Here is a 21899-nt window from a genome sequence, read left to right as displayed (position 1 = left end):
ATATTCAGCAATAAAAAAATAAAATAAAAGGTTATTCACTGTAGCATGTCTGTAATTGCAAAATATTGAAAACAACCTAAATGCCCATACACAGGAGAGAAGGTGAATTACTATGTATGGCACATATACACAATAAGAGTACCACGGAGCTGTACAAAAAAGAATGAGGAAGACTTCTATGAACTGATAAATGACTTTTAGAAAATACTGAAAAAAGCAAAGCCACAAAGTATATTTATAGTATACTACCATTCATATGAGAAAGAGGATATGAAATAATACGCAAGTAACTGCTCATCTGTACAAAAGAAATATAGGAAGAAACTAAAGAGACTGATTAAATACAGGGGTTAGGAGAATGTGGTGGCAAAGAAGTGGAAATAAGGGTGGAATGGGGACAGGATAGCAGGGACAAACAGGAACACTTCTCTGAGTATACATATTTTTTTCTTAAAAAAAAAAACAAAAAACATTGTGGTAAAAAGCATAGCATAAAATTTACCATCTTAACCATTTTTTTTTCATCTTAACCATTTTTAAGTGTACAGTTCATAGTGTTAGTATATTCACAGTGTTGTGCAATGACTCTCCATAAGCTTTCATCTTGTAAAACTGAAACTCTATACCCATTCAAAAGCAACTCTCCATCCCTGGTCTATTCTTTTAGTTTCTGTCACTGCTTTTACTCATAGAATGCTCTTTACCTTCACCTATATGCACAGAGAACTTTGCCTATATTTTTTTCTAGTTCTCTTGTAGGTTTTTTCTTTTTTTATATTGTGGTAAAAAAACATATGGGCTTCCCAGGTGGCTCAGTGGGTAAAGAACCTGCCTATAATGTAAGAGACATTGGAGATACAGGTTTGATTCCTGGGTCAGGAATATCCCCTGGAGGAGGGCACGGCAACCCACTCCAGTATTCTCGCCTGGAGAATCCCATGGACAGAGGAGCCTGGTGGGCTACAGTCTGTAGGTCACAAAAAGTCAGACACAACTGAAGTGACTGAGCACAGCACAATACAGCAAAAAACATATAAAACTTATCACCTTAACTGCTTTTAAGTGTACAATTGAGTAGCATTAAGTATATTTATATTGCTGTAGAAACAGATCTCTAGAAATTTTTCGTCTTGTAAAACTCAAATTATATACCCATCAAATAATAACTCCCCTTTTGGCCCTCCCCTAGCCCTTGGTAACCACCATGCTACTCTTCATTTCTGTGAATTTAACTACTTTAAATTCCTTATATAAGTGGAATCATACAGTATTTGTCTTTTTGTGACTTGACTGTTTCACTTACATAATGTCCTAAAGTTTCATTCATGTTGTAACATGTGACAGGATTTCCTTCCTTTCAAAGGCTGAATGATATTGGGACAGATCGAGGGCAGGAGAAGGAAGGAACAGAGGATGAGATGCTTGGATAGCACAGCGACTCAATGGACATGAGTTTGAGCAAATTCTGGGAGATAGTGAAGGACAGAGAAACCTGGTGTGCTGCAGTTCATGAGGTCACAGAGTCAGATATGACTGAGAGACTGAATGATAACAACAACATTTTGTTGTATGTATATATTGTTGCTTAGTTGCTAAGTCATGTCCGATTCTTTTGTGACTCCATGGACTGCAGCCCATCAGCCTCTTCTGTCCTTGGGATCTATTATGAATAGGTGGGTAAGCAAATATCTCTTTGAGACCTTGTTTACAGTTCTTTAAGATATATACCCAGAAGTGGGATTGCTGGATCATATGGTAGTTCTATTTTTAATTTTTTGAGCTACCTCCATACTGCTTTCCATAGCAGTTATATCATTTTACAATCCATTCAACAATGTACAAACGTTGTAACTTCTCCACATTCTCCTTGCATCCCTTCCAACATTTGTTATTTTCTGTTTTTTTTTTTTAATAGTAGCCATCCTGACAAGGTATATGGTGATATCTAATTGCAATTTTGATTTGCATTTCTCTGCTCTGAGTATATATTTTTGTAAAACCTTGACTCTTAGACCATCAATAATGCTTCACATACTCTTTATATACCCAAAATATAAACAATTAAAACCAACCAAGCAAGATGTAGGGGGGATCCACAATGGAATACAAACAGTAACTCTGGGAAACAGTATCTTGCCTGGATACTTTAAAGTCTAAAGACAAAAAGAACTGTACATATATGCTGTAATCTAGTCACTAAACGTGTTTCTCACGGGGGTATGGGCTAGCAATTCCAAAATTATGTTATGTGTCTACTAGAACTGAACTAGTAAGTAAACAAAATGCAGATAATGAGAGCTGGTTTTTCACGGCTGGAGAAAGAAGTTATAAATAAAGAGTGGGAAGATTAAAATAAACCCTGTAATGTTAGACTGGAATCAGAGGTATCAGTCTAAAATCATGGTTTTTAACATATATTCAATTAGATAGATATAAAAATATAGATATATGTGTGGGTTACTGTACATACAGATATTTCCTAGCTCTACTCACTGAGAGGGCCTAGAAGTAGTGATATCCCAGTAACAATGAGCACACCTAATGCCCAGATGTTTCTAAATACCATTTTCCAACTAAAAGAAAAAACAGGGCTCCTTGGACACATGATTGATTCCAGAGCTGAGGTAGGGAAAATACAACATCTTGTGGAAATGCTTAAAAACTTGACGGTGTGTTAAAGAATATAAGAGCTACTCTGAAGGTGTTCCTAGTAGATAAGAAACAAAAAATAAAACAAGATATAAAACAAATGATGATAGTATTGGGTGTTAATGCATAGAATAAAATAAATACCCATGGGTCTATATGGCTATAAATACATAATCAGATAAATAAGTGGTAGGAAGAGAAAAACAGCTCTTTCTCATCGTAGGATTCCAATTAATACATTTCTGAGGCCAGAACCCATGCTTTTTCCATTTTATCAGGTTGTCTCAAAGCTAACTAGCTAAGTCCTAAATAGACAGCAAGTTTGTTAAGATCCCTACCTTGACACCAAGTGCTATCAGAAACTTTAGAATATCAGGGGGGAAACAATTATAAGGAGAAAAAGACTCTGTTAGAATATACATTTAAAATTAGTCTACGGCTCTTACTTTATAGATCCAGGCAGGGTACCTCCATGGGCTTGTAGCAACAAAACCTGTAGCTGCTGGACCTGGAAAAAGCAAAGAAAAATAGTCAGCTAGTTATCAATCAAAACTACTTATCCCTACTCAGCAAAATTATCATGATTAGCAGTAGGGTAATTTTACTTGATGCTTTTGAACTGTGGTGTTGGAGAAGACTTTTGAGAGTCCCTTGGACTGCAAGGAGATCCTACCAGTCCATCTTAAAGGAGATCCGTCCTGAGCGTTCATTGGAAGGACTGATGTTGAAGCTGAAACTCCAATACTTTGGCCACCTGATGTGAAGAACTGACTCATTGGTAAAGACCCTGATGCTGGGAAAGACTGAAGGCGGGAGGAGAAGGGGATGACAGAGAATGAGATGACATCATCGATTCAATGGACATGAGTTTGGGTAAACTCTGGAAGTTGGTGATGGACAGGGAGGCCTGGCGTGCTGCAGTCCATGGGGTCGCAAAGAGTCAGACACGACTGAGCTGAACTGAATTGTACTTGATGCCTATGACATCTAAGGCGTATCTTAAGTATTACAGAAAGCAACACGGTTGATGATTCAATGATAAAAAGACAATCAGCATTACATGAATAACTAGTACTTAGAAGATGTCATCTCTTTTACCTAAGCATCTTCATGAGTTTTTATTGAGCCTCTATTCTGTTTTTTTTTTTTTAAATCAGACTTAGCACTGAGCTAGGCAATGTGGGGGGGCACAAAATAAACTCTTGTGGTTTATTATCTAGTTTACAATCTAGTTGATGAAGACAAGACTAAGGCCTGAAAAAGTAGGAAATAACACAAGACAGAAGATCCTAAGTCATCAAGTATACTTAAGTACTTTAGGGTTCTGAGAAGAAGCAAATTAATAAAATCCCACAATAGTCTAAAGGAGGCTTTGTGGGGATGGATCTTAAACCAGAGTGCACCTGTAATCATTGTCTCCATTCCCTCTTATGATAAAAGAGGAGCTGTTTTGCTTGAGTTTTGGATCCCAACTCTTCTTGCCTTCTGATAAATCTTACTCTACTTGTTATCTCCTCTCTCTTCTATATATGTGACTTCTCTCTTTTTACAGTATCCTTCCTATTAAGATTAAAACATGTTCAAGTCTCTACCATCTTAAAAGCACCTCCCCCAATCCCACTTCCTATCACTTTTTGCTTGATTTCTGTCCTTCATAAAGTTTAAGAGAATAGTCTACACCCACTGCCTCCATTTCCTTTGCTCTTCTCTCACTTGCTCTTTAACTTATTCTAATCTGATTTGTGCCCACAACATTCCACTGAAATAACTTTGGATAATGTCACCAATGATCTGCATGTCACTATATCCCATGGGCATTTTTTAGTCTTCATTTTATTTGACTGTTTGGTAGCATTTGAGTTACCAGACACCACACTTTTCTGCTTTTCCTTCTATTTTTCAAGCTGATCTTCTAGTCAATTTCTTAGTTCATCTTTGCTCCAATTGTCCTTTAGGTGATAAAGTTCCTCAAAGCTCTCTGCCTATAGTTTCAATTACGATTTATTAATAAAAACTGGTGACTCCCAAATTTATCTCAAACACAGATCTTTCTGAATTTAGAATTTTTAAAATGCAATAACTCTAGTATTTTACATTTACTATCACATCATTATTTCCAAAGCATGACTACACATGTGATTTCATTTGATCCACACAGATTTCTCTGGGCTTTCCTGGTGGCTCAGCAGTAAAGAATCAGCCTGCAATGCAGAAGCCATGGGTTCAGTCCCTGGGTTGGGAAGATCCACTGAAGAAGGAAATGGCAACCCATTCCAGTATTTTGCCTGGAGAATCCTATGGACAGAGGAGCCTGGTGGGCTACAGTCCATAGGGTTGCAAAGAGTCGGACATGACTTAGTAACTAAACAACAACAACAACACAGATTTCTAAAGCATTTACAGGGAACAAGGTTGTTTGATAGGGGGAAACTGATATTTTACTTCCATTTTATGAACAGGAGCCTTCAGGCAGAAAGCTTAGGGACGATTTGCTGGCCATCGGTGAAGGAACTGCTGGTAGGGGAGTGCTGTTCCCTTCAATCCAGCTCTCTCTCCCTTGCAACCTGCAAGTAAGGCTTACATCCAATTGCAGGGAGAAGAACTTTCTTGTTCCTTGAAAAGCCATTACCACTCCATTGGGGAGAGATAGTGGGAAAAGTCAAGGGCTGGCTATCAGGTGACCTGGTTCCTGTCAGCCTGCCCTGAACCACCATATTCATTTCTTAGACCCTAGTGTCTTAAAATGGGGATAAAGATACCTGCTGTGTTCATTGGCATATTATGATGATAAAATTAAATAATGAATATAAAAGGGTTTTTCTGAACCATGTCAAGGTGAGACAGGAAATCTGAAACAAAGGGAGCTTCTTTAAGGCCTGAGTCTAGCCCTTGGAGCCAGACACCATGGAAGATGATTTAGACATAATGTCTCATTTAGTCTTCAAATCAGACCTGAGGGGACTGAGTATTACTATCGGGAAATATTAACATTATTAATAAATAATACTGGAAACTGAGTATTACTATTATTGAAAGTGTTAGTCGCTCAGTCATGTCTGACTATTTATGACCCCGTGAACTGTAGCCCACCAGGCTCCTCTGTCCATGTGATTTCCCAGGCAAGAATACTGGAGAGGTTGCCATTTCCTTCTCCAGGGGATCTTATCAACTTTTTTGAATTTAGAACCTTTATACTGAACTATCTACTTAATATTTCCACTTAGTTGTCTGCTATCCCAAACCTGGTTTTTCTCTAGTGTATTCTGGTTCAGTGAATATGCAGTTTCACATGCCAGAAAGCTGGGTGTCATACCTTCACCCCCTTATCTAACCCACTTGTCACTTCTTTCTATCACCACCACCACCCCAAGTCCAAGCCACCATTTTTCTTTCTCTTGGACCATTGTAGTAACTTCTTAAGTAGTCTCCATGAGTATATTTTTGCTCCACCATAATCTATTTGTGTACAGCAGCCATACCGTCTTTCAAAAGTGTAAATTATTAATGCTGCCACCTAGCTTAAAATAATTTTTAACATAGTACGTGAGGCTTCGATCAGGCCTCTGTTTCTTTTCCAGTCTCAGACTGGATTACCCATTCCTTGCTCTCTCCACTCTAGCCACAATGGCATTCTGAGGTCTTCAAATGCACTATACTCCTTCCTAACTCAAGACCTTTGCAGACATGCTATATGTCTGGCACTGTTCTAAGTGCTTTATATGTATTAACTCATTTAACCCTCATAAAAACTCTATGAAGCCGATACTATTACTATTATTAGTTCTGTTTTATAGATAGGGAAACTGAGGCACAGAGAACTTGCCCAGGGTACATAGCTAGTGAGATATAGAGCCAGGATTTGAACCCGGGCAGCTTGGCTGCACTGTCAATACCCTTTCCCATTATACTTTGATACACACACTATTGTGCTTTGCAGGTGGCTCAGTGGTAAAGAAGCCACCTGTTAAGCAGCAGATGCTGATTCAATCCCTGGGACAGAAAGATCCCCTGGAGAAGGAAATGGCAACCACTCCAGTATTCTTGCCAGGGAAATCCCATAGAAGAAGGAATCTGGTGGGCTACACCCCAGGGGTCACAGAGAGTTGGACACAACTTAGTGACTAAACAACAACATGTATTTCTTCTCTCTGGAATCTTCTTTCTTTTCTGCATAGATGATTCCTACTTCGTCTTTCAGATCTCAGCTCAAACGTAGTTACCTCAGGGAAGCCTTCTTCTCAGAGTAGATATTTAACAGAAGATCCTGCTCATACTTTCACAGTGCCCTATAGTACACTATTCCAGTTTATAATACATTGCTATGATCGTGTGCTTAATGTTTGTTTGTCTCTCCCATTAGGAGAGTTCCATGAAAGCAGAAACTATCTTCTTTGCTCAACAATATATTCCAGCACAGTACCTGGCACATAATAGTGTTCAGTAAATATTTATTGTTGAAATGGATGAACAAATAAATGACCAGGAAGAAAAGCATTTCTGGCAATAGGAGTACACATGAAAGCAAACAAAGAAGCAGCACTGAATAAGGTACTTTACAATTAAAGTGATTTTGTAAACAGGTAAATTACTTATATTTTCTATAATGAACCTTAGGAAGGAAATAAAGGACAATAAAAGGAGAAAAGACAACAGATTAAATGAGTTGTAATTATTATCACTGAGGAGGAAGCTAGAGATGGAGTGAGCACTAGACTGTTGAGAAACACTAGATTCCCACTGGGAAGAGTACTATACCAAGAAAAGCTGACACCCTTGCCAAGGGGGTCAATCTCGCTACCTGCTATTCTGCCAGTGCTATTGAGCTGTTGCACAGTCATACTGATATCACCACAAATTCACGTTCCTAGTCAGCTACTTCTTCCATTTCCAAGACTTTAAGCCTTTTGAGCTCTCTTCAATCCCTCTATGCTATCATCTGCTTGATTGCTCTTAGAAGATGACCTTGTCTCCCACTTCTCTGAGAAGAAAATGGTCATCAGGCTGATATCGCTCAATTTCCCTTCTTGGTTATCTAAGTTAGTGTCACTGTATCCTTCCTATTCTAACCTCTTTTCTTCTAGTCTTATGGGCAGGTATCCCCTCTACTGTCTAAGGTGAAGCCCTCTTTATTTGTGCAGAGGATCTCAACTAAAAGAAAACACCTTATCAACTCATTCCTATTCTCAGTCTCTCCAAGTCTATCCCAACCAGTCTCTGGTTCTTTCATATGTTGAAGTCTCTTCCATATTTCAAAAGAAAAAAGAAAAAAACACAGATTTATATCCCTTGACCCTTGACTACCAGCTACTGTCTTTTTTTATCTTGCCTTCTTGAAAGAAGAGCCTACCAACTTCCTCCACTTCCTTGTCTAGCATTCACTGTCCACCCCATAGCAATCTGTTCCCATCATTCCCCTGACCCTCTTCTCACTGCAGTCATCAATAGATTTCTTGGTGATTAAAAAAAAAAAAATCAATGGACCTTTTTAACCCTTATCTTTACACTTCTTTATAAATTTATACTTTTGATAGCCCTCCTTGAAACTTTCTTCCCTTGTCTTCCATGAACCACTGATTTTCTTCCTACCTGTTTGCTCTTTCTTCATCTCCCTTGTTGTCGGCTCTCCTTTTCCCCTTCCTTAAATACTGCTGTTACCCCTGAGTTCTATCTAGCCTTTGTCTCTCTTCTTTGCCATTTGCTCACTCAGCAGATATTGAGTAAGTGCCTTTACATGCCAGACACTTGTCGATTTCATCTACTTTGTAACATCAGGTACCATCTAAATTCTCACTTTTGTCGCTTAGTCATGTCTGACTCTTTGCGACTCCATGGACTACAGCATGCTAGGCTTCCCTGTCCATCACCAATTCCCGGAGCTTGCACAAACTCATGTCCATGGAGTCAGTGATGCCATCCAACCATCTCATCCTCTGTCATCTCCTTCTCCTCCTGCCTTCAATCTTTCCCAGCATCAGGGTCTTTTCCAATGAGTCAGTTTTTCACATCACGTGGCCAAAGTATTAGAGCTTCAGCTTCAGCATCAGACCTTCCAATGAATATTCAAGGCTGATTTCCTTTAGGATGGACTGGTTGGATCTCCTTGCAGTCCAAGGGGCACTCAAGAGTCTTCTCCAACACCACAGTTCAAAAGCATCAGTTCTTTGATACTCAGCTTTCTTTAAGGTCTGACTCTTACATCTATACATGAGTACTAGAAAAATCATAGCTTTGACTAGATGGACTTTTGTTGGCAAAGTAATGTTTCTGCTTTTTAATATGTTGTCTAGGTTTGTCATAGCTAAATGCTGATGATATACAAATCTGTATCTTCAGACCTCTCTACATAAACCTGCATACCCAGCCATGTTTGAATAACTCTACTTAGATGTCCCTCAAGAGCTTCAAACTCAAAATGCCCAAAACTGAATTTCATCATTTCCATTTCCCTGCCTGACCCCTATTTTCCTCCTAAATTCCCTGACTCAATGATTGTTACTACCATTTATTCAGTTGTCCAAGCAAAAAACCTGGGGATCAACTTTGATTTTCCCTACCTACCCTTTCACATCAAATCTGTAGCCACATTTGTAAGCTCTATACATTCTACCTCCTTGGGTTTTTGTTGTTGCTGTTGTTTCTATCAATAATTTGTCCCCCTTTCTTTATTGCTTCTGTCTTTAGTTCAGGCCATAGTGTTTACTTGAGTTATTATAATTCTTTAACCAGTCATATAAGGACCTTTGGGATCTGACTCCTGCACCTCTCTTGCCCCATCTCTCACTGCTCACTTCTTTATCAGTGAAATATCCAGTGCCACCCTCTACTCTTAAATATGACCAAAAAACATGTTCATAGGAGTTACTTTAACATGTCTTCATACTAACAGAATGCTTAACCAACATCTCTAAAGTCCTGGTGGAGAAAAAGCTGAGAAATAGGAGCTCTATCATTCCACTCACATACTTGTAATTTTCCCCATCAAATGTTAAGTCCCTTCTAACCTGTTGCTTCAGATGATTAAGTTCAGCTGTCTGGGGATCAATATTAACAACAGGTTTGTTCTTGATTTTTCTTGCTCTGTCAGCATAACGAAGAGTGTTTAATGTTTCCTCTAGATTGGAGTCAGCAGGACTCACACAGGCTATCATAAGAGTGTGGCTATTACCTCCTAGAGAATCTGAAAAAGAATAATGGAAGGAAGTGAAATCCAACAAGTAGGACGCAAGCAAAGCTGTCCATTGGGTTGGAGACTTCAATCTCAGAGCTGTAAGAAAATAATTCTTAAGTATCTACAAATTTCCTATTACATCAATATAAAAACATCAAGAATTTCTGTTGTGTAAAATGATATAGTTTAGCATGCTATTGCATGTGTCCTCCTTAAGTGAGACTGTGACGCCAGCAGTTAATCAGGTTAAAACAACAGGGGCCTGGGCCAAGTAAGTTAGGAGCCACTGTTAGGATTAAACATTCTTTGGATGCTTCCTCTAGGTAGATTTTAACTCTTTAGGGAATTCTGCTTGTCAGCATTAATAAATACAGTAAGCAAGCTCATTTCCAGATACAAAGTGCTAAGTACAGTTGACACTCTACAGATTTTTTTGGCTCTCAAATCCATATATGAAGACATTTTTCCATTACCTTAGAAGCCTGCTTGCCAACAGGTCTCTCTCCAGTTTATCAATTGGACAGCTCTGTATGTAATAGTCCAAAAATCTGGCTTTTTATTAATATCTGTCCTATCTTTGCATTCTCATCACTATCATTCTAAGTTACTCTCTTATTTCTTAGAGGCACTTTGGGCTTACCTTGAAGCAGTCGAGTCAACTTGGAATCTCTGTAGGGCACAAAGCCACACTTTTTGTCATCTCCAAGAGCACTGATTACATTTCCCAAACATAGGAGGCCTCGGTTAATATTAATACCTAATAGTAGGAAAGAAAATTTAAATTGCTTGGTAACATCTAACATATACCTATCCTGAGAAAGAGAAAAGAATAAAGACCCCATAGAATTATTAAGTTAGCAATCTTAAGGAAACCTCTTAATCCTGTTCACTTTTCCGAGTGTCTTTTTTTTCCCCAAACAGAAAGCTCTATATAAAAGAAAAACATTATTTAAAAATCTTTAGTGTTCTTATCAAATATTCTTATGCTCTTTGAGAAACACACCATATATTCCCTAGGTGGTATGGGTAGAAATGGGAATAAACATAATGCTGGTAGAAGCTGGTGATGTCCACTCTGATATTTTAGCTTCTTTCCATCTCTTCCTCTTTCAAACAGTTGGTCTTCCAATTAAGTAAAGTTCAAAGGGCAAAGGTGAAAGCACAATTAAGTCAGTTGGCACTTCTTGCCCTTTTCCAAGGAAACAAAGCAGACAGACAGATAACAGATCACCATGACAACAACCACTTGTATAGTTATTTACTTTTTATACTTTCCTCTTGTTGCTTCAAATAGAGTAAACATTCTTTTCCACTTCTTAAATTCAAAGGTTTACTTTTTAAACATTGTAATAATCTCTGAGGTCCCTTGAAAGCCCTTATGGTTATGTTTATCTTGGAAAGTCTATATAGTATAATGATTAAAATCATGGAAAGTCTATATAGTATAATGGTTAAATGCATGGGCAATGGTGGCTAGGTTCTAATCCTGGCTTTCTCACTGACTAGTTATGCAATTTTAGGTAAGTTCTACAGAAGGGGCAAATCTACCCACTTCATAGGTTGTGGTGGGGAGTTAATAAGATACCTTACACAAAACAAAGTTATATGATATATAAATGGCATGATGATTGTTAGTGCTATTCTACTTTATTTATTCAGCCACTGGACTCCCTTATAGGTCTATAAGATCCATATAACAACTATATCTATAAGATCCTTAACTCCAAAATTCCTTTCTGACTGCATCCTACTACCATCCTTCCGTTTCTTTCATGGATGCTGTTCTTCACCCTTATTGTGGCTACAAATTTACTGACACTCTTTTTTTCTCTTTTTCGCTGCATCACATGGCACAAAGGATCTTAGTTCCCCGACCAAGGATCGAACCTGCACCTGCTGAAGTAGAAGCGTGGAGTCTTAACCACTGGACCAGCAGGGAAATACCAACTGACTCTTTCTAATACCCTTGGTAGATAATCTTTCCTGGGCCTTAAACTACCTATTCTGAACCCTGCAGTCATTTCAGTTATACTTTCCCAAGCACTCATTAAACCCACGACCTTCTGCCATTCCCACCATGTCAATTCCCAGGCCTAGGTTAAATCAGCTGTGTGTGTGTGCACGTGCACGTGCGTTTCTCTCTACACTGCAATGCTGAAGAAAGTTACATAATCAAATGGACTGGATTCATCCATTATAAAACATGCTATCTGACCGTGGCTGAACCCTTGGTCAATTGACCATCTTCTCTTCTTCATTCTTCCTTCACCATGGCAGCTATTCTAAACACTCATCATTTCCAAGACTGGAAATCTACCTTCACTCTATTAGTATATGATTTCAACAAATACATTATGGTGATCAATTCTTCACAAGGGCTCCCTAATTTCCCCTCTCCTCACTTCACAGTCTTTCCTTTGCTGTTACAGATTCCTCTGTTCTTCTCCTTGTTTCAGGAGGAAATAACTACCTTTATTTACCCTTTAGCCTTTGCCAGTGTTTCTATTCCCTTAATTTTCCCAGGGACCCTGGATCGTTCAATCTTCCACCTTCCTCTTAGATCTTCAATTTATTTTCCCTTTACAAATTCCTTCTTTTCAGTTTATTTACATGCTCAAATATCCCAATATATAAGGCTGAGTGCCAAAGAATTGATGCCTTCAAACTGTGGTGCTGGAGAAGACTTGAGAGCCTCTTGGACAGCAAGGAGATCAAACCAGTCAATCCTAAAGGAATTCAATTCCTAAAGGAAATCAATGCTGAATACACTGGAAGGACTGATGCTGAAGCTCCAATATTTTGGCCACTTGACGTGAAGAGCCAACTCATTGGAAAAGACCCTCATGCTAGGAAAGATTGAAGGCAAGAGGAGAAGGGGATGACAGAGGATGAGATGGTTGGATGGCATCACTGGCTCGATGGACATGAGTTTGAGCAAACTCCAGGAGAAGGTGAAGGACAAGGAAGCTCGGCATGCTGCAGTCCATGGGGTCACAGAGTCAGACATGACTGAGCAACTGAATGATGATGACGAAGACAAAAAAAGTTCCATCAAGCAAACATCTCTTTCTTTTCCTTCTACTGCCATTTTCCAGGGCCATTTATCCCATCCAGGATGTGAAGGAGATCCTGCTGAGATTAATCAAACCTTACCATTGCCTGTACTAATCCTCATATTAGTTCAGTTCTTTCTCTTCTTATACCTTTTAGCCAAACGGAACATTGTGCCATCTTATTGGCCCATATCCCATCTGGGATGTGAAAGAAAGACTGCTGAGGTGTTTCAAACCTATTAAGCAAAATGTCCATCTATTACTTCACAGGAACAACAACAAAAGCCCAGATAAGCCCTGAGAAGAAATTATGGGTACTGTGATCTAAGCAAGAAGCACAGACTTAAGAATAAAAAGGCTGAATTTTTTATTCAAATGAGAGTTTGGGTTTTGGAATAGAAAGGAGCAAGGGAAATGAATGTCTCTCTGGAAAGAAATCATCACAAAAGAGTATTTGATTTCCTGTTTTTGAGAGAGAAATTATTGACATGGATGGAGAATATATATCATAAAGACTGGGAAGAACATGTCTGAAGAGACTTAAAAGTTCTGATCAAGGATGGCTATGGAGAAAAATGCCTGGATAAAGTTGTAAGACCAAAAGTTCCTCTTCTCTCTAAAAGACTGAGAATGGATCAAGCGAGAAAAGGATCAAGAATACTACTCAATAGCTTCAGGTGTTCGTTCACTAGGGCAACAAATAAATAACTGAGATTTTAACTTTAAAAGGGGACTAGAACTTCACAAGTATAATGAACACGTTATAATAGATTTTACAACTAGATTAAAAGGGTATATTTGTCACAGGAGAGAAAAACAAGGTAGGAGAGAAAGGAGGCAGCTCTATATGAAGCAGCTCTCAACTAGGGACAATTTTGCTTCTGTAGGACTTTTGACATCTGACAAAATGTGGTCCACTGGAGAAGGCAATGGCAAACCACTTCAGTATTCTTGCCTTGAGAACCCCATGGACATTATGAAAAGGCAAAATATAGGACACTGAAAGATAACTTCCCAGGTCGGTAGGTGCCCAATATGCTACTGGAGATCAGTGGAGAAATAACTCCAGAAAGAATGAAGGGATGGAGCCAAAGCAAAAACAACACCCAGCTGTGGATGTTACTGGTGATGGAAGTAAAGCCCAATGCTGCAAAGAGCAATATTGCATAGGAACCTGGAATGTTAGGTCCATGAATCAAGGCAAATCAGAAGTGGTCAAACAGGAGATGGCAAAAGTGAATGAACATCGACATTTTAGAAATCAGTGAACTACAATGGACTGGAATGGGCAAATTTACCTCAGATGACCATTATATCTACTACTGTGGGCAAGAATCCCTTAGAAGAAATGGAGTAGCCCTCATAGTTAACAAAAGAGTCCGAAATGCAGCAGTTGGGTGCAATCTCAAAAACAACAGAATGATCTCTGTTCGTTTCCAAGGCAAACCACTCAATATCACAGCAATCCAAGTCTATGCCCCAATGAGTAATGCTGAAGAAGCTAAAGTTGAACAGTTTTATGAAGATCTACAAGATCTTCTAGAACTAACAAAAAAGATGTCCTTTTCATTATAGGGGACTGGAATGCAAAAGTAGGAAGTCAAGAGATAACTGGAGTAACAGGCAAAATTGGCCTTGGAGTACAAAATGAAGCAGGGCAAAGGCTAACAGAATTTTGCCAAGAGAACGCACTGTTCATAGCAAACACCCTCTTCCAACAACACAAGAAAAGACTCTACACATGGACATCACCAGATGATCAATACTGAAATCAGATTGTAGCCAAAGATGGAGAAGCTCTATACACTTAGCAAAAACATGACAGGGAGCTGACTGTGGCTCAGATCATGAACTCCCTATTGCCAAATTCAGACTTAAATTGAAGAAAGAGAGAAAACCACTAGACCATTCAGGTATGACCTAAATCAAATCAGCAGTGGTCACAGGACTGGAAAAGGTCAGTTTTCATCCCAATCCCAAAGAAAGGCAATGCCAAACAATGTTCAAACTACTGCACAATTGCACTCATCTCACATGCTAGCAAAGCAATGCTCAAAATTCTCCAAGCCAGGCTTCAGGAGAATGTGAACCATGAACTTCCAGATGTTCAAGCTGGATTTAGAAAAGGCAGAGGAACCAGAGATCAGATTGCCAACATCTGTTGAGTCATAGAGAAAGCAAGAGAGTTCCAGAAAAACATCTACTTCTGCTTTAATGACTATGCCAAAGTCTTTGACTGTGTGAATCACAACAAACTATGGAAAATTCTTAAAGAGACAGGAATACCAGACCACCTGACCTGCCTCCTGAGGAATTTGTATGCAGGTCAAGAAGCAACAATTAGAACTGGACATGGAACAACAAACTGGTTCCAAATCGGGAAAGGAGCACGTCAAGGCTGTATATTGTCACCCTGCTTATTTAACTTATATGCTGAGTACATCATGCGAAATCCTGGGCTGGATGAAGCACAAGCTGGAGTCAAGATTGCTGGGAGAAATACCAATAACCTCAGATATGCAGATGACACCACTCTTATGGCAGAAATCGAAGAGGAACTAAAGTGCTTCCTGATGAAAGTGAAAGAAGAGAGTGAAAAAGTTGGCTTAAAACTCAACGTTCAAAAAATTATGTAAGGTTTAAAAATAAAATAAAATTAATTAAAAAAAAAAAAAGTAAGATCATGGCATCTGGTCCCATCACTTCACGGCAAATAGGTGGGGAAACAATGGAAACAGTGAGAGACTTTATTTTTGAGGGCTCCAAAATCACTGCAGATGGTGACTTCAGCCATGAAATTAAAAGATGCTTTGCTCCTTGGAAGAAAAGCTATGACTAACCTGGACAGCATATAAAAAAGCAGAGCTTTGCTGACAAAGGTCCGTCTAGTCAAAGCTATGGTTTTTCCAGTAGTCATGTATACACATGAGAGTTGAACTATAAAGAAAGCTGAGCACCAAGGAATTGATGCTTTTGAACTGTGGTATTGGAGAAGACACTTGAGAGTCCCTTGGACTGCAAGGAGATCAAACCAGTCATGCCTAAAGGTAATCAGGCCTGAGTGTTCATTGGAAAGACTGATGCTGAAGCTGAAACTCCAATACTTTGGCTACCTGATGCGAAGAACTGACTCATTGGAAGAGATCTTGATGCTAGGAAAGACTGAAGGCAGGAGGAGAAGATGAGATGGTTGGATGGCATCACCAACTTGATGGAAATAAGTTTGTGCATGTTCCAGGAGTTGGTGATGGACAGGGATGCCTGCGTGCTGCAGTCCATGGTGTCACAGACAGTAGGACATGACCGAGTGACTGGACTGAACTGAACTGAGGACATTTGGTGATATTTGGAGACATTTTGGTTGTCACAGCTTGCGAGGTCAGGGGAAGTACTACTGGCATCTTGTGAGTCGAGGGCAAGGATGCCACTAAACTTTCTACAATGCCCTGGACAGTCCCTGCCTCTCAATATTATTGACCCAAAATGTCAATAGTGCAACAGCTGAGACACCCTGCTCTGTATGAGAAGAAAACATGTATAAGCCTAAGGCAGGTAGCACAGTGGAGAAGATTAGGGGGGAGAAAATAAGTAATATGATAGTATGGATACACTCTGCATACTCAGAGAGAAAGGGAATGATCTGTTACGGCAATTGGTCACAAGACTTACAGGAGTAACTACTGAGAGGTGATAGGGTGAAAAGGAACTTAATTGGGAGACAGAATCTTAGTTCAAACTCTGCCTCTTGTACTTATCAATGTGTATGACCTTGGACAAGTCACTAAAACTTTCCTTTTATCCATAAAACAGGTGTATTACATACCTTACTTACCTCATGAGGCTATGATAAAAATCAAATGTGATCTATAAAGTGCTATCCACATGTAAGTTATTATTAATAGGATAGAGAAACTTAGATAATGTAGTTATTTGCTAAGTTACATGACACTGAAAGCAGAGCACCCAATACAGTTCTTATCTATTCTCATGACAATTTCCTCAGAAAAAGGATACTGCAAGAAGGAAATGGCTGTTTTGGCCTTCAAGTCGACACACATGGAAGAACTGACAGTGTAAGTGAAATGATGAGAATCTGGTTATAGGGGACCGAGGTGCAGGGTCAAATATCAGTACGCTAGATGTTAAGAAAACAGATTTTCCCCTAAATCTCAGAGGAAAAAATAGTTATGCTTCTGGTACCAAAGTCTAAAGGGGGAAAAGTATGAAAGGCTTTCAAAAAATAAAATTGTAATTATTTAGACACACATTATTCCAATAAAAATTGATATAGCTTAACAGGAATCAATGTAACAAAACCACATACAAAAAGAACACAGAGAACATTAGACGAAGTTCTGTTCAAACATAGAAGACTGACCATCAGCATTTCTTTCCCCACTAAGATACCATTAAAAGGAATTTAGAAAGTAATAACCAGTAAGATCACAGAGCACAGGAGAGGAAATACCAACAGGCAAGACAAGAGATTTCAATGTTTTTAGAGTACAGGTGGAGAGCAATAACTGAATCAGCAAGATGGAGGAGCCTCAATCTAAAGTGCCTGCAAAGGGACAATAATGATGATGACAGTGATAATAACAGCTAAGTTTATATAGTGTTTACTAAAAGCCAGATACTGTTCTAGGAACTTTATACATATTACCTCACTTAACCCTCACAGTGGTCCCATAAAGTGTGCATAAAGCATGATTATCCTTGTGTCAACAGATATAAGAACTGAGGCCCAAAGAGGTTAGGTAACTTGCCTAAGGTCACATAGCTAGTAAGTGGCAGAGTCAGGATTCAAATGAAGCAGTTGGGCTCCAAAGTCCATGATCCTAACCTCTATGCTCTAAGGAAATGAGCTCATTTGCTCTCTTAGAGGCACCAGGTACCTTGGAAAGACGAGAGACTTGAGGCTGAAAAGCTGGGGTTGGTAGAAACTATATTTAAAGAAATCTTAAACTCTCAAGTCTTCCCTCCAGAGCCATGTGACTACTGTATCCCCCATTCTCAATCATTCCTAGTCTACTTAATGGGGTAGCCTTTCCAAAACCCGCCCATTAAATGTTGGTATTCTCTTTGGACTGTCTTAAGGTTTTTGCTTACTATATACATTCTTCCTGGGTTATCTCATCCTTGCCTAGAGTTCCAATAAATACTGTATTAATGACTCCCTCAAATCTGCATCTCCAAACCAGACCTCTTTCCTATTGTCCAAAGCTATATTTTATCTGTCAACTGAATAACCTCCAGTGGGCTGTGCACAGATGACATTGCATAACACAGACTTGAACAACACAGAATTCATCTTTCAGTGCAAATCTATTTCACTTTCAGCACTGTTCCTTTTCATTGTCTCACCATCTAATCAGTCACCCAACAAACAGCAAATCTGAGATATTCTGGACTCTCCCACTTTTCTCACCTCATACATTCGAGTCCTTTTCATCATTTGGTGACTATGTTAAATATTCTAGGCACTGTGCTAGGCTTTAGAGATACAAAGATGAATAAGTCACAATCCCTACTTTCAAAGAGTTAAAAATATAAAGGGAGAGAGACACACCAACAAAAAACAATTGCAAATATAATATTAAAGGAAAAAATAAAGATAGTACAAATGAGTTTTCATAGGAGGGACTTGGAATTGAAAATTTGAGCTGAATTATGAAGAATGACTAGGACAATGCTGATGGAGGAGGGAAGAGTACGAAAAAAGATTGTAAGGGCATTCCAGGCAGAGAAGTAACATATGTCAAGGCACATATTTGTGAGAGAGGGCACCATACATTTAGGAAGTACAGGTAGTTCAATAGGAAAACAGTGCAAGTTACGAAGTAAAGAGTAACAAATAATGAGGCCAGAGGACAATTAGGGGCAGATCATAAACAGCATATGTCATGCTCAGGTATCTGTATTTACCCTGTAGAACAGTGGTTTTCAAATTGTGTTCCTCAGGACCTTAGGGATACTTCAGGGACCCACAAAAATACTGTAGAGTTTCTGTAATTTGAATTTTGTTTTAAAAATTATTTTTATTGTGGTAAAATATATATAACATAAAATATACCATTTTAACAGCTTTTAAGTGTACAGTTCAGTGGCATTAAGTACATTTACACTGTTGTGCAACCATCACTGCTATTTAAAATTATTTTAACTATTTTAAATAAAACTGCATTTAAATGGCTCATTCTAATATGCTATAAAACAAACCTTAACACACTGGAGTCTACTAACACATTATCTTGTACAGCAAGGTTAATTAATTTTTCTGCAGTCTTTGAATATACCTCTATTATTTGTACATGTTTGAATTTTTTGCAAATGTGTAATTTAAGGTTGTAGCTGTGCACAAGACTTTTGCCCAGTTCCCGGGCACACTAACAGAAAACTGTACAAACAATTGTACCACTGTAGCACATGGGCTTGTACTGAAACACCAGACAAAGGCAGTTACTCAATTCATGTGCTCATCACATTTTCATAGCCAGTGGTGTGGTACCAAATGAACATGGAACTAAACATGTTACGATATGCTATTAAAGACAGTTTCACAATCCAAGTAGCCATTGATGGATGAATGAATAAAGAAAATGTGGTACACACACAGAGGAATATTATTCAGCCACCAAAAAGAAGATCTTGCCTTTTTTAACATGGATGGACCCTAAGGGCATCATGCTGAGTGAAATAAATCAGATGGAGAAAGACAAACATTCTATGTCCTTATTTATATGTGGAATCTAAAAACGCTGAACTCATAGAAAAAGAGTAGAATGGTGGTGGCCAGAGGCTGAGAGGTAGGGGAAATAGGGAGGTGTTGGTCAAAGGCTACAAACATCCAGCTATTAGATGAGTAAGTTCTGGGATTTCACGTACGCAAGGTGACTATAATCAACAGTACTGTATTATGTACTTGATGGTTGTTAAGAGAGTAAATATTTTTTTAATTAAAACATTTTTATTGAGATAACATTGGTTTATAACAATGTATGTTCCATGTGCACAAGATTACACTTCTACTTCTATATACACTATAGTGTGCTCACCATTAAAATTTTAGTTTTCATCCATTACCATACAGTTGATTCCCTTTACTCATTTCATCTTTCCCTGACCCCCTTCCCCTCTGGTAACCACTACTCTATTCTAAGGGAGTAAAGTTTACATGTTATCACCACACACACACACAAATGGTAATCATATGAGGAGATGGAGGTGTTAACTAACCTTATTGTGGTAATCATTTTGAAATAAATACATGTGTCAAATCATCACATTGTACAACCTAAACATAATATATGCTATATGTCAAGAATAGCTCAATAAAGCTGGGGAAAAAAATGAAATCAGATAGTATATATGAAGCACTTAGCCAATGGCACTCAAAAAAAGATGATTTCAGTGCTTCTTGTAAGCTTTGTGAGTGTCTTGTTGGACATTAATAGTTATTATATAACATAAATTAGGAAATATATCGTTAGTGATCCAACATTGAATTTAAATGTCCTATCACTTCTAATCAAAGCTCCTAGATCAGTTTAATAATTGAAGAGACTGTAAAGTAGGCTGTTAAAAAATATTTATAACTCACAATTATGTATTAGTATGAATCAGGATTTTCTTGATAATGTATGACAAGGAAAAATTACAGAAAAAAATAGATACAAAACCTTAAATAAGATTGTAGTTGTCATCCAGAATCCCCATCATGTCATATACTAAGCACTAAGAATGTTCATTGGAGCCTAGTGTGCAAAAGTCTGGAACCAGACTAATGTTCATCAATAGGGAAATGGTATAATAAATACAATGGCACAGCTATATAATATATAGACATGAAAAAGAACACAGTAGAGGTGTATATGCTAATATGGAACAATCTCTATAAATAAAAAGTAGATTAGAAGAGAGCACATAGAATGCTTCCACTTAAATAGAGAGACTGTCTAAACACCTAGACAAGGGATCTGGGGAGAAAGAAAAAAATATTTTTCTTTATACTGCATTAAAAATATTTACTTTGAAATAATTGTAGATTCACAGGAAGCTGCAAGAAATATATACAGCAAGATCTTATGTACCATTCACTCAGCCTCCCCCAATGGTAACATCTCTCATAACCATAGTACAATAATCAACAAAGGGAAATTAACATTAGCACAATCCCCAGATGTTATTTAGTTTTTATATATACTCTGTGTATGTGTATAGTTCTGTATAATATTACATATATAACTTCATGAAATGATCACCAAAATCAAGATACAGAACTTTTCTATCATCTTAAGGGTCTCCTGTACTACCCTTTCTAGGCACACTTACCTCTTCACACGCCAATCCTTACACCCTGACAACCATTAATCTTTCTCCCCTACAATTTTGCTAGTTCAACAATGTATAAACAGCACATATAGTGTATAACCTTTTGAGACTAGCCCTTTTTTTTTTTCACTCAGCATAACAATAATAATCCATCCAAGAGTCTGTTTCAATAGTTCATTCTTTTTTACTGCTCAGTAGTATTACATAGTGTGGATGTACCACAGTTTGTTTAACCATTCATTTACCTGCTGGTAGACATTTGAGACGGAGAAGGAAATGGCAACCCACTCCAGTATTCTTGCCTGGAGAATTCCAGGGACGGGGGAGCCTGGTGGGCTGCCGTCTATGGGGTCGCACAGAGTCGGACACGACTGAAGCGACTTAGCAGCAGCAGCAGATATTTGAGATGCTTCCAGTTTTTGGTTATTACAATAGAGCAGCAATGAACATTTATGTACAGGTTTTTGTGTGAACATTCACTTTCTCTGGAATAAATGTTCAATAGTGCAATGTATGAGAAATTCTATTTCATCACATTCTTGCCAGAATTTGGTATTTTTTCTTTTAGTTATTTTGAGAGGTATCCAACCTTCTAATGGTTTTCATTTGTTTTGGTTAATGACTAAGGATGCTAAACATCTTTTCATGTGCTTACTGCCATCTGTATATTCTCTTCAGTGTAATATCTGTTTGTGTCT

General features: G+C 38.3%; 1 protein-coding gene across 5 annotated transcripts in view; it reads right to left on the bottom strand.

Moving 5' to 3' along the window:
- KIF4A (kinesin family member 4A) overlaps window positions 1-21899 on the bottom strand; it is a 129594-nt gene that overhangs the window by 66481 nt on the left and 41214 nt on the right. For all 5 annotated transcript variants that reach the window (XM_086389908.1, XM_086389910.1, XM_086389912.1 and 2 more), the window contains exons 8-10: window positions 10458-10574; window positions 9651-9826; window positions 3096-3157 (exon numbers count right to left, since the gene is read on the bottom strand). In XM_086389908.1, coding sequence (XP_086246034.1) covers window positions 3096-3157; window positions 9651-9826; window positions 10458-10574 — 355 coding nt within the window. The remainder of the gene's footprint in view (window positions 1-3095; window positions 3158-9650; window positions 9827-10457; window positions 10575-21899) is intronic.

Source organism: Bos grunniens, chromosome X (assembly GCF_055505025.1).
Source record: "Bos grunniens cultivar Pamir isolate PY7600 chromosome X, Bosgru_T2T1.0, whole genome shotgun sequence".
NCBI lineage: Eukaryota > Metazoa > Chordata > Mammalia > Artiodactyla > Bovidae > Bos > Bos grunniens.
The sequence above is the reverse complement of the archived record's forward strand: the minus strand, read 5'-3'. Positions and strand labels throughout refer to the sequence as shown.